Raw genomic sequence first — 16237 nt, forward strand, 5'->3', positions numbered from 1 at the left:
AATAATAATTTAGTTTAAGTTTGTGTATTGCATTGAAAAATATCATGTATTGTTCATAGTTAATAATCACTTGTTAATTATTATTCTCTAATTGATAATAACAACATTAAAAAAATCTTATCTCTAATTGATAATGTTACTCTATTATTATATAATATTTTTAAATGATTCATAATATTAAAAAAAAAACAGAGACTCAGTCAAAAATATTTAAAATGTCTTTAAATAAAAATGTTTAATCTCATCTATTGAATAAATTATTATATATTAGATTTTTAACACGTGACATAGATTAAAAGTGTTATTTTTATTAAAAAATATTGATATATTTTTAAAATTATTAATTTGACTCTGGTAATAATGATTTAATTTGTTTAAAATTTAATTTTTTAACAAAAAATTTATTAGAGGATTGTTTTATTTTTATTATTTTTTATAAATTTTCTAATATTATTTTTCTACTCTCATTTCATTATTATTTTGATATTTTTTTATTTTAAGAATTTAATAATTTTTTATGAATTAAGTTTTTTTTTATAATTTTTATAATTTTTTAATATTTTTTTTCTTTTCTCTTACTTTTGAATATCTTTATTTTAATCTACCAGGTCTTAATTATTCTATTTTTTCTAGTAATTCTTATTTATTTTTAAATTCTTTGAATAAAATTTATTGTGAAATTGAGATTTTAAAAAAAATATTTTATATTGATTTAAGAAATATTCAGTGTCATTTGAATTAATATTAATTAGAATCATTAGTGTAATTTTTTTTCTTATCTCTTTAATTTTATTTATAATTTATATTTTTATTATTAATCTATGTTTTTTCAGAGTAAGTTTTTTAATAAATAACAATTAAAAAAAGTTGTTTTTGAAATCTTTATATAAGTAGTGCCTTAAAAAAATTTATAAAAATTAAAGTAATAAAAATAAAGGATAATTTAAGAATAACCCAAAAGAAGAGTGATATTATCATTATTCTTGAAAATGACAAAGACTTAGTTCGAGAAATCTTTTACTTTAAACAAATAACTTTATCAAATTGACTTTTGAAAGATATATTTGTAAATGTTATAACATTTTATATTTGGTAAATTAAATTAAAAATGACTTTTAATAAGTATAAATAATAACAACAGTATTTAGTAAAATAATTTTTAAAATTTAAAATGATCATAATAAACATAAAAATAGAGAGAATTTTGATTGTAAATAAACTTTGACATCAATAATTTAATCAAGAATAAATATAAACTAACTTAAAAAAATACTTCCTTAAATATTTTTAAAAATATCTTTAATTTTTAAAATTACAAACATAAATATATAATTATTTTGATTTACTAAATATAAAATAAAGTATTGATGTCTCTTTAAAAATTTTAACAAAACAAGGGACATCACTCTTCTATATTATGTTACTCTATGATATATTTTGGTACGTAGCATATCTCAAATATTCAATTAAAAAATAGTTAAATTATTATTTTATTTTAATACAAAAGAAATATATAAATACTTTTAACTCGAAGTTTTGAATACCAGAATTAAAAAATAGAATAATGCGACTAAAATGTAAGGACATTATAATCATTTTTAGACAATAATAAAATATGAAAAACTAAACATAAAGAAGTGCAACTGTGATGTATAATGAAAATACCTTTAACAAATTTTCAATTAGGATTTATATTAACAGAAAAATATTTTAATTTAATGAAACTTAGTTAAAAAATGAGATAAAAATGAAAATAAGAAATAACTATAAATAGAAAGATATATCATAAAAATTTAATTGAGATAACTAAATAATTATTTTATGTATGTTCATTTATTTACCTATCATTTTAAGGATTATTAAGATTATATTCATTTTTGTGTTAATCTGTGTTCTTTTTTTTTTTTTTAGATAATTATTTTTATTAAACTTTTTTTCCATAATATCTCACTTTTTGTAACACCCTAACTATCAAAATGTCACGCTTCCGGCTGCACTATTCTGATAGTTTGGGTATTACGACGATTCTTAAAATATTTAATATTAAAATATGAGTCTGTTTAAAACTTAAACCGTATTTTTCAAAAGACCGTTTAAAAGGTTACATAACTCTATACTTTTAACCACACACATACATATACACAGTATTAACTTACAAGCTTTACATAAAAACAAATCCTATCCCTCTTACAAATTGTGAAATAATGAATAATAACTAAAGTAACACAAAACATCGCGACAACAACGACTAGGTAAACTCTTCATGACTTTTGCGTCCATATCCTGAAAAGGAAAATCTGTAGGGAGTGAGAACATCATCCTCGAAAGGGTTTTCAATAGAGGGTTTTGAGAATTACTATAATATAATACGTGAAGATAAAACTCTTTTTAAAGCATAGTGATTAATAATCGTCTTATGCATCCTTTTAAAACCCAAAGATTTACCATTAAAAACTTGAAATCTTTTCTGAAAAAGGAAACTGTTATTCCTTCAAAAATTCAAAAGCCTTTCAAAAGGTTTTTCCTAAACAGCATGAATAACCAACCTGTTCTAAGCATAGGTTCATTAAGTCTATGCTGAACTAGTTTAGTTTTGCATACTTTACTAAACGAGAAACACAAACCAAACAAAGCCTTCAGCCCATCTCATAATTAACCACGGCCTTAGGCCCAAGCAACTGAATCAACAACTAGTTCATTACAATCCAACCAATTTTCAGTCACAAACACAAGTAAGAATGTTCAAACACAATCGAGCAGTTATATCAAGTAGAACAATTAGGAGTTAAACATAACTATTTACATAGGCAAACCAATTACAATATGCACACCCAAATAATGTCATATAAATGCATATGATGCATGCCTGTCCTACTGGCCATGAACTCATGCATCGGTTATGTTGTCAGACCCGACGGCCTCCTTCTCGACAGCATGGCGGCGGCAGGGACGTTTGGGAGATGCGACGACAGCAGTTGGCTTCGCGTTGGACGGCGGCGACGAAGGCGCGGCGGCTCCAAGCCTGCGACCACCCCTCTCTCTCCGTGATTCAGCTTCGACGGTGGCTCTACGGTGGACCAGCGATGACGGCGATGGCACGGACAGCAGCAGCGGCGGGACGTTCCTCGCGCGGCTCTCTCCCTCGGTTCTGGCATTCCTCGCGATGGCGACGAGCAGCGAGCAGCTTTGCGGCGACAGCGAGGCCCACCGGTGCTGGCTCGTGCCTCTCTTCCTCTTCTTTTTCTCCGTTCTCCCTGCTTCCCTCTGCTCCCCCCTTCTTTCTTTCTTTTACTTTTTCTGAGGTGTTTACTGAAGGGAAAAAAGGGTAGCAGCTAGGGTTCTATTTAGACAAAAGAAAAAATGTGGGTTCAATTAGGGTTAGGGTTTGTGTATGGAATTAAAAATTTTGGGGTTTAATTTGAAATTAATTAAATCCTTGAAATTATTTTAAAATATTATTCGTTGTATTAAAATACTATTTGGTTTTCACTCAAACACTCTAATTAAAAATATAATAATACAATATAATTAATTTTCTTTATTAACAAAACTTAAAGTATTTAATTATAAAGATATTATCATATAAAAATTTTGTTATTTTACAACTACTAATTTTATATTTTAAATATGAAAATTAATTTAATAATTAAAAAATTAGATAAAATTCTAATTTAAATATCCAAACATCTTTATTTTTAAATCTCTAAGACTTTAAATGATAAATAGAAAAATAATTCAAAATTATAAAATTTAGATAAAAATCTTAATTTATTTTAAATTCAATTAATCAAAACTACCTTTAATTATCTCCAATAAAATAATTTATAAAATTAAAATTATAAATAAATATATAATTTAAAGTTAGTTTAAAATAGAATTTTTTTTAAACATTCTGGGTCTTACACTTTTAAACTTTTAACTCTGTAGGCTAATATGCGTTTTAATTTTATTTTTTTGGACAAATATTTTAAAATAAATATATGACGTATTTTCTTATAATCTAATTATTTCTTTTTCTTCACCACTTTGATTTTTTTTATTAATCAATAAATGCATTTATTTAGAGTAATATATAAAAAAGGATGCATCGAGAATAATTTTTTAAAATTGACGAAGATAAATTTTTATATGTTTTTAACACTGCATTTAATTTATGCTATTACAACTATTATATATATATATATATATATATATATATATATATATATATATATGTATGTTTGTACTGTTTTTTTATAATATAAATTAACATAAGTGGCTATAAATATCTCTAAAATTAAATTAAATATGCTAAGAGTGGTACAAAATTCACCAATTAAGAAATTGATCATATATATATATATATATATATATATATATATATATATCCTTTTATTATATATTGATATAAATTTTAGAAATGAAATAATGAAAATTGGCAATATATATATATATATATATATTTTGTTAGCATTGTTTTATGGTCACGCCAAAAGAGATATTAATTAAAATAATTTTGACAAAATGATCAATGTGGGTAAATATAAAATTTCAAATATCTATTTATAAAATGTTTAATTTGAATATAGTGGTAAGTGACAAACAAATAATTAGAAATACATTATGCTAACCATATCTAAATATTTATAGACAAGTGATACATAGATTTTTTATATCAATTTCAAACCATCGGTAAAGAAATTTATATGTTGTCTATTAAATTTGGTAAGATGTTTAATCGTTTTTTCAATAAAAAAACTTAGAATTTATTTATTATTTTTTCTGTAATTAATTATATTCACCATTATTGTTATTTCTGATAAGAAATTTGAAATGTTTAAAGTTCTAATTAATCTTTTTTATTATATTTATTTTCTTGACATAACAAAACATAGAGACATCTTGATCTTGGCGATGACTCGGAGCTGAAAGATTTATGGCTTGATAAAGTGCATATCCCAGATGAGGCCTTTTCCTCTGGTTTCAATTTAGAAGGTCTGACGGTGAAAGAGTGTGATGAATTCTTTACAACCGCAATACTACCTTCTCATTTACTTTCCTTCTTCAGTCGATTACAAGAGTTGATGGTGTGGGGATGCAATTCTGTTGAGGCCATATTTGAAGTCAAAGATACAACAGCAGATATTGTTATTCCTTTGAAGATATTGACTTTGGAGAAACTTCCAAATCTGAGACATGTTTGGAACAAGGATTCGGAAGGAAAGCTCAGTCTTCCCAAACTGGAGGAGGTTATTATTGATGAATGTGCAAGCTTAAAATCCGTGTTCTCAGAATCAGTTAACATACAGAGGTTAGAAGTAAAGAATTGTGAAAAGTTAGTTGAAATTGTCTCCAGAGATGAACTAGTCAAAGAAGAAGAAGTAAATAAACCGGTTAATATCTTCTCCAAGCTATCTTATCTGAAACTGTGGAATTTGCCAAATCTGAGCTACATTTATCATGGAATGGAAGACTCTGAATTTTCATTATCAAATGCATTACTACCATGGCATATACTACCTTCCCTTCATAAATTGGAAGAGTTAGTCGTTGAGAATTGTGGTTCCTTTGAGACAATATTTGATGTGAAAGATGCTCCAACAAATGATGTGAAAGATACAGACATAATTTCTGTTGAGGTCATATTTGAAGTCAAAGATACACCAACAGATATTCCTTTGAAGAAGTTGACTTTGGAGCATCTGCCAACTCTAAGTCATATTTGGAACAAGAATCTTAAAAGAAGTCGTCTCAGCTTTCCATGTCTGGAGGAAGTGGTTGTGAATGGATGTAAAAGCTTCACAAGCTTGTTGCCAGCATCATTGTCCATGTCTAACATGATAAGGATAGATGTAAAAAACTGTGAGGAATTGGTTGAAATTGTTACAAAAGATGATGAAGCAGACAATGAAGAAATAAATAAAGAGCTTATTATGTTTCCTAAGCTAACTTCATTGACTCTGTACAATTTGCCAAATCTTACATACATTTATGCTGGAATGCAAATTCTAAATTTGCCCAAATTAAGAGAGTTGGATATTTCTCATTGTAAATTTGCAACAGATTCTAATGCAAAGGTACAAAAGTTCCTACCTTAAAAATATTCATAACTTTCTAATCTTGTTAGCTTTATATATGATCTGCTTATTTTTTTTTGTAGAATATATAGTTTTGAGAAAAATGCATTTTATTTATCACAATAAGCAGCTCATTCTTATTTTGTTTGTTAATAAGTTAATATATCTCTTGCGCACCAATAAGTCTTTTAAATTATTCATAATGAGCCAAATGCATGTATCTATAATATGAGAAGCTACCCACCATTAGAAAATATGAGCAGCTTTTGTCATTTTTGATCTCTTACTTGTATATGTGGTAATAGCTTATATGCACATTTAAGATACCTATATTTATGCATTGTTATTCAATTTAAAAATTGCATGCTGAACATATAAAACATTGCATATTCATATATCGATTTATATTAATAACATGTTATACGTAATAATGTTAGATATTCGTTTCAAAAAATTTGTTAAGATAGTTTATTTTTTTGTCAAAAAAGTATTCTCAGTCTTAAAAAGAGAATATACAATATTGAACTTATTTTAATTCTTTCATGATATTACTTAAAAAAAAATTAACACTTCTATTTTTTTTTAAATAAGCTTATTGAAAAAGTTAACTCTATTGATTTGTCACCCTCGTATATTTCAAGTATAATGTCAAATAATATTTCTGAAATTAACTACAATAAATTCTAGTTTGGCAATAAACTCAAAAGAATTGATTCTTATTCTGAGTTTAGGATTAAATTAAGAGTAGTATCTATAAATTTTAAACAAAAAGACTGAAAATAGTGAGTTAATATTTTATTTAAAAAAACACTCAACTATTTTGTAATAGACTTTGTCACAATAATACATTTTCATAACTAAAAAAAAAGTGACAAATTCTTTACTAAATTTGGTATTGACTTTTGAACAAATTGATATTTTTAAGGGGAGTACTAGGGAAACAATGAAAATTTTGAACAACATGAACAACCACCAATCAAATGAAAATACACCACATTCTAATTTAATGCTACTAATTAAATTTACTCTTTTAACCCTATTAATTCACATTGTTTACACATTGTTCAAAAATTTTGTTAGTTACCTATACTTTTCCTATTTTTAAATTCAATTGTCATGTGAAATCTTTTTTTATTTATAACAAAAGCTATATTGACAGAGTAAAATCACATTTTTTTCCACAAACAATTGATGTTTTCTTCATCATCAAGAAAAGTAGATTTTTAACACGTTTAACTTATAAGCTTCTAAACTTCTGCATGCTTCATTTATGTCATTTTATTTGGAATACTTGTACGCATTTTGCAGCAATTAAAAAATGGAGAAGGTAAATTATGTTCACATGTCATGATGGCCATGTGTTGTCCTTCTTATTAACTTTGAATCCGATGGAGCAGGTTTTTACCCCTCACTTAGAGCGACTATCAATAGACATGGAAGGTGTGATGATGCTTGACAAAGGACTGCTTCATTTGGACCCCAAAAACATAAAATATCTAAGATTGCAGGGCTTTAATGACTCAGATGCCGCATCTGCTTTTAATTTCTTCCCAAAGAAGGTGCCACTTCCCAATATTCAAATGCTTGTGGTGGCCGACAGTTCTTTCAAAGAGATATTCCCCTTACAAAAGCCTGAGATTATTCATTCACAGCTGCTTGTTCGAGCATTGGAGTTGAGGAATCTGCACAAGCTTGAATCCATTGGGTTACAGCACACTTGGGTGGCCCCCTCTAATCTCACATGGCTCAAAATTGAGGGTTGTGCATCTTTGAAGTATTTGTTCACTTCTTCAGCCCCCAAATGCCTTGTTCAACTTAAAGAGTTGCTCATATCCAACTGTGAAGCACTCGAAAGCTTAATGGTGGATTATCAACCACATGATGATGATCATGATGTCATCATATTCAAAAAGCTTGAGAGACTGTCTCTTAGCCAAATACCAAAACTTGAGAGCTTTTACACTGGAAAGTCAACTTTGAATTTCCCATCTTTGAAGGAAGTCAAGGTCACCGAATGCAACAGATTGGAGTACATGTTCACATTCTCAACTGCCAAAAGCTTGAAAAATTTGAATGAGATGAAGATTTCCAAATGTGAGTCATTGGAAACAGTAGTTTTGACAACACAAGAGGCAAACCAACAACATGAAGATCTCACATTCCCAGACCTCAAATGTCTGACTCTTAGCGAATTACCAAAATTTGAAAGTTTTTTCACGAAAAACTCATTAACTTTGAATTTCCCGTCTCTAGAGAAAGTCGAGGTTACTGAATGCAACAGATTGGAGTATATATTCACATTCTCAACTGCCAAAAGCTTGCATAAATTGGGGAATATGGAGATTTCCAAATGTGAGTCATTGGAAACAGTAGTATTAGCAGAGGCAGACGAGCCACATGAGCTCACATTCTCAAACCTCTGGGATCTGTCTCTAAGCGAATCCCCAAAACTTGGAAGCTTTTTCACGGGAAAGTCAACTCTGAAATTCCAAGCATACTTGTACATTGAGATCAGTCAATGCAAGATCATGAAAACTTTCTCACATGGTGACGTGGAAGCACCTAAATTAGAGATGGTGAAGATAGATGGAGTTCGTTGCTCGAAAGATAATCTAAATGCTGCAGTCAGTCAACAATTTGAGAAACGATCTACGCAGCATTGATGAGTTAATTAGTACAACTATAATTTAACATGTAAGTTAGTTCCTCTATCTGCTAAATTTGCATCATCTTTTACTTTTCATGTTACGCAATGCACCAAAACAATAGAAAAAGTTCTGTTTGAAATGTCATTTGATTTGCTCCCTCCATATTCGGTTATATTAATTTTTGATATTGCTCATTTTATTATCCAATTCTTGTCCTTTGTAAGAATTTAATAAATTAAAGAATGGTATAGTTAATGTAACTTGACTTAACTAGCTCTTGTATATAAATTCTTGCAGGAAATTTGTTGCTTGCTAAGGGAAGCTTATTTTCAATGCATTTGTTACCACTTACCAGTTAGCCTTGCTCAAGGAGCAATGGACAAATAAATAAGGACGGTTGGTAAGTTTTTTTTTTTCTCCTTATTTTGAGAAAAAAAAAAATTAGAAATGGTTATGCTTTCATTGTAATTTTGTATGGATACAATCTGATGATTATGATAACTGAAATTATTAGGCCAGGTAACAAATTAGATAGAAAAACACACAAGTTAATTTGATGCTGTTACATATTTCTTTTTGGAAAGTTTTACTCTTAAGTTTGGTTAACATTCAACTCAAATCATGGAGAGTTTTGCTTTTTCCAATCCTATGACTTTTTTAACTTTAGTCAATATTAACCAACACAATTGTTTTTATGAAATTTCATTTCTAAGGTTTTACGGGACACCAAATGCAGCAATTAAGAGGATATAAGTGGATCCCATCATGGCAACAAATATTCATTTCTGTTTGAGTATGGTGTGGTGTGCATGACCTGAATAAGTTCCCTGTATCACTATGCAGGAAGAAGTGTGTCATTGCCTTTTAAGTGGTATAGCTATAAGCTCAGTGTGTTTTATGAATAAAATTATATCTTGTATTTTTATACAAGATGTAAGGTGTCTAGTTAAGTTATTGAGAGCACTAGCGTATTTTTAGAATGAAAGTTTATTGTAATAATTTTACAATATTGAAGGAGTGTGGTTTATATTGAAGTTATAAGAGAATGTTTTAAAAATAGGATTGACAATGGTATATAGATATATTTCTACATAAGACCATTTTAATCCATAAAGTTAACCTTATATTTCTATAAAATTTCAAATTGTGTATGCCTTTTTGCATAAAGCATATTGCTATGGTAACGATGACATGAATATTTTTCTTTTCCAAGAATTGTGATTGTTGGATAAGATTTGTCGTATTAATTAGCTAAAAATATACTGCCATCAAAATACTGCTAGCAACGGATAGAAATAAGTGTCTCGACAGTTGACAATCTTAATTGGATATAATTATTAAAACATATGATTTAATTTAATAGTACAATGTAATATATTTAGAATTTAGTTCATCTAATATTTTGTTCAATACATGAATAATGACTTTAAATTAATAAAAAAAATCATAAGTATAATTAACTAAACGAAACAGTAGTTAGTACTTAGGACAAAAGTACTCTGACTTTATTTTAAGATAAATTCACCATTTCACCTCATAATAAATTTTCTTATTCCAAAAATAATACAATACCAAAATAGAGTGGAGAATTCTTAAGCATCATCAACAACAAAAATGATGATGCGTGCAAAACTGCAAAGTCAATCATGAGACATGAAGATTTTGGATTTCAACTTGCAGTGTTCTAAGTTTTTTCTCAACATTTGACAATTCCTCTTGAATCTCTAGAAGCATATTCAGTCTATTCTGTGCTTGATCTTGGTAAGGCTTGCCAAGAACTTTCACATAATTGTCCAAATATTCCATGCCTTTATTGAAATCTTTATTAATGGCCTCTTCAAGTTCAGATGCCAACTTTTCTGCTTTTGCTTTCACTTTATCTATCACACTCTGTCTGCGTCTAGGAAATTTGGATATAGCTAGATACCTGACAAGTCAATGTCAACCAAATTTGAGCATCAAGTCATCAACATGATCTAGCAACTAATCAGAATCATTATATTTACTAATTATTTCATGCAACTCTTGCCGTAATAGTGTAATATGTTTCCTTTTACGGAAGATTTAAGACCAGAGATATCACAACTCTATCACAACATGGAACAAATTTTGAAATACAATCTTGAGCAATAAGAAAGAAAGTCAACTACAGATAAAAATAGAAAATCATAATACCCGCCAGCAGAACAAATGCCAAGAGCAAGAAGATCTTCCAATGTTGTTGGTAGCAAAGATGTTAGTAGTGAAGCAGATAAACCAGCCACACCCACTTCACCAAAAGTCGATAAAAACTAATATTCAAAAAATGTTCAGATGTATTGACAGTATCATAACTAAATTTAAGTAACAATAAATAAATAAATAAACAAATAAATAATGATGTCAAATCTCAGTATACAAAAAGAAACAATAAAGAAAACTTTTATTACTTAAGAAGATTCACATGGGATGGGATTCACAATAGTGCAAAGCTTGCAAGGGTCAACAAGCACAACATAGTGCAGTATTGCAAAAACTACCAAAACAACTTGCAAGAATGGTTGTTCCACAACTCAGGTCCTTCTAGAATGCTGCACACGGCCTAGAGCTCCTATAAAAAAGTAAAGGGGTTAAATAGGATATTAAAATCACCAAAGGCATTTGACATGCAAAACCAATCCACAATAGCTATCGAGAAACCTCCAAATCAAGTTCATTAACATTAGACTTTGAATATAAATGTGTTCACAGGTACCAAGAGGAAAAAAGTTTATGTGGATACACACTTATGAACACAAGACAACAGAGTGAGAAGGAAGAAACTACCTCAGCGTACACCAAATACCTCTTGTGATGGATCATACATATTTGAACCAGGAAAGATCTCCTCAAAATCTTGTTTCACTTTGTTTCTCAGAAGTGGATGAGGTAATAGCCATATCAACAGAATCCTGAATGATAGCTCCTCTGGTGGATCCGGAGAATTCTTCATGTCCTCATACACATTCATCACATCTGCAAGAGATCCATTCTTCAAGAAGCCTCTTATGACCTCAGTATAGGTCTGAGAATCAGGGTAGAGATTCTCCTTTTCATGCTTTCCCACATTTTCATTACTTCATCCATCTTTTTAGCCCTTGCCAGTGCAATAATCAAGTCCTTATACAAGTATTTATCCTGAATGTGCCAATCTTGCTTTTGTATCACCTTAAAAACTTGAAAATTTATTAACATACTTGTAAGACCAACAGAGCAAACACCACCTACAGGTATCAATATAGAAATAAAATTCAGCAAAAAGAGCATGCCTCCAAATCCAATAACTTTATCAATACTCTCTTGATATTAACTTTGATTTACTATTCAGCTAAAAATGTCATTAGAGGCACTATTAGTGAGAGTTCATTAAAGTAAATACTATCCTTTAATCAAACCTTAGAAAAAAGTATGCTAGATTGCTAGTACTTAGTAGCAATATCTCTAACAGACATTTTAACAAACAAGTTACGGGCAACCAACAATACAATGAAAGAGTGAATAGAAGAGAAGATAGAGAACGAGAAAGAAACCATGAAGGCAAGAGAAACTTCTTCTTAGTGCTCAAGCTCAGGGAGAACAACGATGATTAAGTCGAGCTTCAAGACATGGTTTTTGATGAACTTGTGAAGTTTGTCGATCCAACCGAGAACTGATGGCTTTTGCAGCTCAATTGATATGCAGAACCGTCTTTTTTAAAAACCATTATATCTATCAGAAATCGGCTTGTCGAACCGAATCGGGATAATTTTTTTACTAGAACTCTTTTCGATTACAGATAAAGTATGTAACAACATTTTTTATCCACTTCAATATGCACCTCCATTTAGTTAGCTTCCATGTGCTCATTTTAATTTATACTTTCTGTTCTTTGATGTTTCAAAACTTGACACTTTCTAAAATCGATTCCTATGCCCTGCTGAAGTTGATAAGCTTTTTTAATACTGCTCCAAAAAGGTGAACATTTCCTTTATTTGTACTTTTTTCTTTTCCCGACTAAGTAATTAATTTTTCACTACTATCATATTAATCTGCACTTTTTTTTGGGTTGGGGGAGGGGGAGTTATATTAATCTGCATAGTTAAATTACTCTTTTTGTAACATTGAGGGCCAAGGCTGTTATGGATGGTGCTTCTTGTTTGAGCTTCATTTTGTAGGTTGAGGGTTTACATTTACTGATTAGTCGTTGTATATAGTGTTGAGACGGATTGAACATAGATCGGTTTGGAAGATGTTGATGCTCTTTTTCAGTTTTGTCGTCCATAACTCCATATCAGCAATGTACAAATTGTTATCAAAGGGAAAAAATTTTTTAGTATTTGCCGAACAGCATGATGGATAATAAACTTTTAAGCAATGGGTATGAAGATTTTTCCTGTTTCAATGTGTCCAACAATTTCATCTTCCTCTTCTTTTATTTCTTTTATTTATTTATTTTTTTCACTATCTTTATACTATCAATTGATAATTTAGTGAACATCTTGAAGGCAGGAATAACGGAGTTTGATGAAAAATCTTGTTGACTAGCACTGCCATGTCTCTAATCTATATTCCAAACTGGTCTCAACTTAAAACATGTTAAGGGTAAAAAACAGGTGCTGGTTCGGAAAGGTGGAAAACATAAGTTGCTAATTGGATAAGGAAAGAATAATTTGTGTTAGAAGTGGTGAAGAGGTGAATGTAACTTCTGGGAAAGGTGGAGATGAGAATAGAGGAATAACCTCTATAGGAGACCCAGTGGTCAGCAAGATTTGCATAAATTTCACATGTTGAAACAATGTTACTTCAATAAATAATAAGCTTAATTAACGAGTTGTAATCAGGAAAAAAAAAATTAAACAATAGATGAGACGGTGGGACCTACTCCTAGATATTTTCTCCTTTCTCTAACCCTAACTTCACCACTCACACACTCTCACTCACCTCACACCCTCTCCCTCACAGCACACACAGACTTGAAGGAAATAGAAAGAAAGAAAGAAAAGGGAAAGAGAGAAGAGGGGAGACCGTGAGAAGAGAAGGGAGGAGGAAGGAGAGAGCTGTCCACGCCGAGCCATCACGCGAGGAGAGAGAGAGCCGCGCCTCGTCATTGTCGGCCTGGAGCTCGCCCTTCGTGTCCCGTCGCGTCGCCGCCAGCCGCGTCCAGCTCGCCGCCGTCGCATCACCATCAGAGGCCAGAACTGAGTGAAATGCCTTTGAGAGAGGGGACGAGCGCGAGAGAGGAGACGAGGAAGAAGGACTACCGCTGTTCTGCCTCGCTACCGTTAAACCTGCTACAGCTTCCGCGCCTTGTCTCAATCGCCACTGAGCCTCAACCGCCGCCATGCCAAGTCGCCGTCACTGAGGAGAGCACGAGGAGAGAGAAGGGAGAGACTTCGCAAAAGGGGAAGGAGAATACGACAGAATTCGTCGCCGGGAAGAGGGGTAACGGTGGTGTGTTGCCGCTGCTGCTGTCGTTGCTGGGGAAGGAGGTCACCTTCGAGCTGCGCACCGCCGTCAGAGCCATTCCTTGCTGGTGCCGTTGCCGGTCCTATGCTTCCGGTTTAAGCATCTTATCGGAGCTAATGTCGCCATCACCGTTGTGGTTTCTGGAAAAATGCCGATGAATAGTGCCTTTGTTTTGGTCTAGGTCTTTTCCTTAAACTTGCATCGTTTCCACTTTTTCTCTGCTACTATTCCATTTATGCTACCTTGTTTCCATTCTGTTTCAGCCGCTATAGCTGTGACTATTACAAAGTTGTTGCTGTGGGATTAGTTGGAGTTGTTGCTACTGTCTCGGTCTAGATTCTACGTCCTTTCGATCAATTCTATTCCAACCATCTTCACCCTTTTAATTTGTCACTCCGGTTTCAGTTTCTTCGGTCCCATGGGATCAAGTTGTGAGTAGGCTTTACATTTATAATTGTTTGGCTTTACGTCTATAATTATTTGGATATATGGTGCTTGAACTTAGTTATACTTATAAAGATTATTATCAAATGATTTTAAATTGATTTTACTAATTGATTTATTAGAACTAAATGCTTATCCTTGTTAAACTCATTTTAATATGCACATGAGACTATATATTTTTATGAGACTATATGTATATTGAAGAAGTTTTATATTATTTTAATGTATTTGATTTTATTCGAATATGTATTTTTAAAGTATTGAAATTTTGTTGGTATTCACTTATTTTGGAATTGTGAAATATTTTGGAATGCCTTAAGATTGAGAAAATATGATTGAATATGATTTGGATGAGAAAGTATTATCTGATTTGATTTGATTCGATGCCTTATATATTTGTAAGATCAAAGATTTGTTGTGTTTGAAATTATATGTTTTGAATTGGTTTGGGAGGCTCGCATTAGAAAACCGTAGTTAACGGCAGTTATGACGTTAACCTAGATGCATCTGGCTCATACCTCAGCTAGCAGGGGTGTTGCTAGCCTAACGTGTAGGCCACACGTTGGATCTGTTATTCCGTACGGACACACTAGAGGAAAGGGCTACCCATAGAGGTGGAGCCGCCCAAGTGTGGACTTTTGATTTGATTTCTGTATGAGAACTCCCTTATTGATTCACTTATTATATGAATTATTATTTTCTAATTAAAATTATTTTGATATAATGTTTATATGGTCTCATGTCGATTATAGATGTATTGTCTGGTCACTGAGTTGCAAAATTCACCCCTTTTTTTTTAAATATTTTTCAGGAACAATTCCTTGTTTATGTAAGACTTTTTATTCAAGAAGTAACGATCTGCAATGAGTACTTATTCTTGATGAGTTCCTAGATGTAGATGCTCCATATGACACAGGCAGGATTCAACAATTCTTAATTATTTTAATTTTTGTTAAAAATGTATAATTATCTATTTTAGGACTTGTAAAATATTTATAACTTTCTTATTCAATTTATATTTGAGCATGTTAGGCTTGCTATGAGATTATTTTTCTGAGCGCCGGTCATGGCTCATTTTGGGCCTTGACAAAGTGGTATCAGAGCTTAGGTTTAATCTGTATAATATGGAGCAAGTGTCCTATGGTAGAGTCACAATTGTATAAATAGAAGCGCGCTTATTTGTACAAATTGTGGCACTATCAGAGGCCTATAGAAATGTCATCCTTGTTCTCTATGTCATTGTTGTCTTCTGATTAATGTGATCATGCGTCCTCTGCCGCTTCTTGCTACTCCTATCCTTTGGTAGGTTTTTCGAACGTGTTTTTTTCAATGGCTTCAGTTTCGGCTTCGGTTGGCAATTTCTCTCGTAGTCAGTTCTAATCTTTTTTGTTTATATAAATACATGCTTCAATCTTCTTTGTCTTCGTGTTCTGTACGATTCCTGATGACAAAATTTTATGCATTATTTAGAAGATTTGTTTGGTGTTTGATATACATCAATATCTAATTCTTTCATAGAACTTTATTTGAATTTATGGATGGTATAAGTTACTTAGTTGGTGATCAAGATGCTTTGTTCTGGATATTGGAGTTTGTTCTTCTCATATTAATTTTCTTTGATGTTAT

The 16237-nt window shown here is 31.0% G+C and overlaps 1 protein-coding gene and 1 pseudogene across 2 annotated transcripts in view; one reads left to right on the forward strand and one right to left on the reverse strand.

The window, feature by feature from the left end:
* LOC107628196 (uncharacterized) overlaps positions 1 to 9665 on the forward strand; it is a 72267-nt gene extending 62602 nt beyond the window's left edge. The window contains exons 12-15 of the mRNA XM_088504831.1: positions 4875 to 6056; positions 7454 to 8750; positions 9002 to 9104; positions 9418 to 9665. Of these exons, the coding sequence (XP_088360957.1) occupies positions 4875 to 6056; positions 7454 to 8719 (2448 nt within the window). The 3' untranslated portion in view covers positions 8720 to 8750; positions 9002 to 9104; positions 9418 to 9665. The remainder of the gene's footprint in view (positions 1 to 4874; positions 6057 to 7453; positions 8751 to 9001; positions 9105 to 9417) is intronic.
* Positions 9666 to 10208: 543 nt separating this feature from the next.
* On the reverse strand, positions 10209 to 13809 carry LOC107626876 (protein THYLAKOID ASSEMBLY 8-like, chloroplastic pseudogene; annotated as a pseudogene). Its single transcript, XR_015905353.1, has 4 exons — positions 13727 to 13809; positions 12192 to 12409; positions 10880 to 11946; positions 10209 to 10631 (listed from the first exon to the last, which is right to left on the reverse strand). The product of XR_015905353.1 is annotated as a protein THYLAKOID ASSEMBLY 8-like, chloroplastic pseudogene (transcript).
* Between the last annotated feature and the right edge of the window lie 2428 nt (positions 13810 to 16237).

Source organism: Arachis ipaensis, chromosome B2, assembly GCF_059453495.1.
Source record: "Arachis ipaensis isolate K30076 ecotype BB chromosome B2, ASM5945349v1, whole genome shotgun sequence".
NCBI lineage: Eukaryota > Viridiplantae > Streptophyta > Magnoliopsida > Fabales > Fabaceae > Arachis > Arachis ipaensis.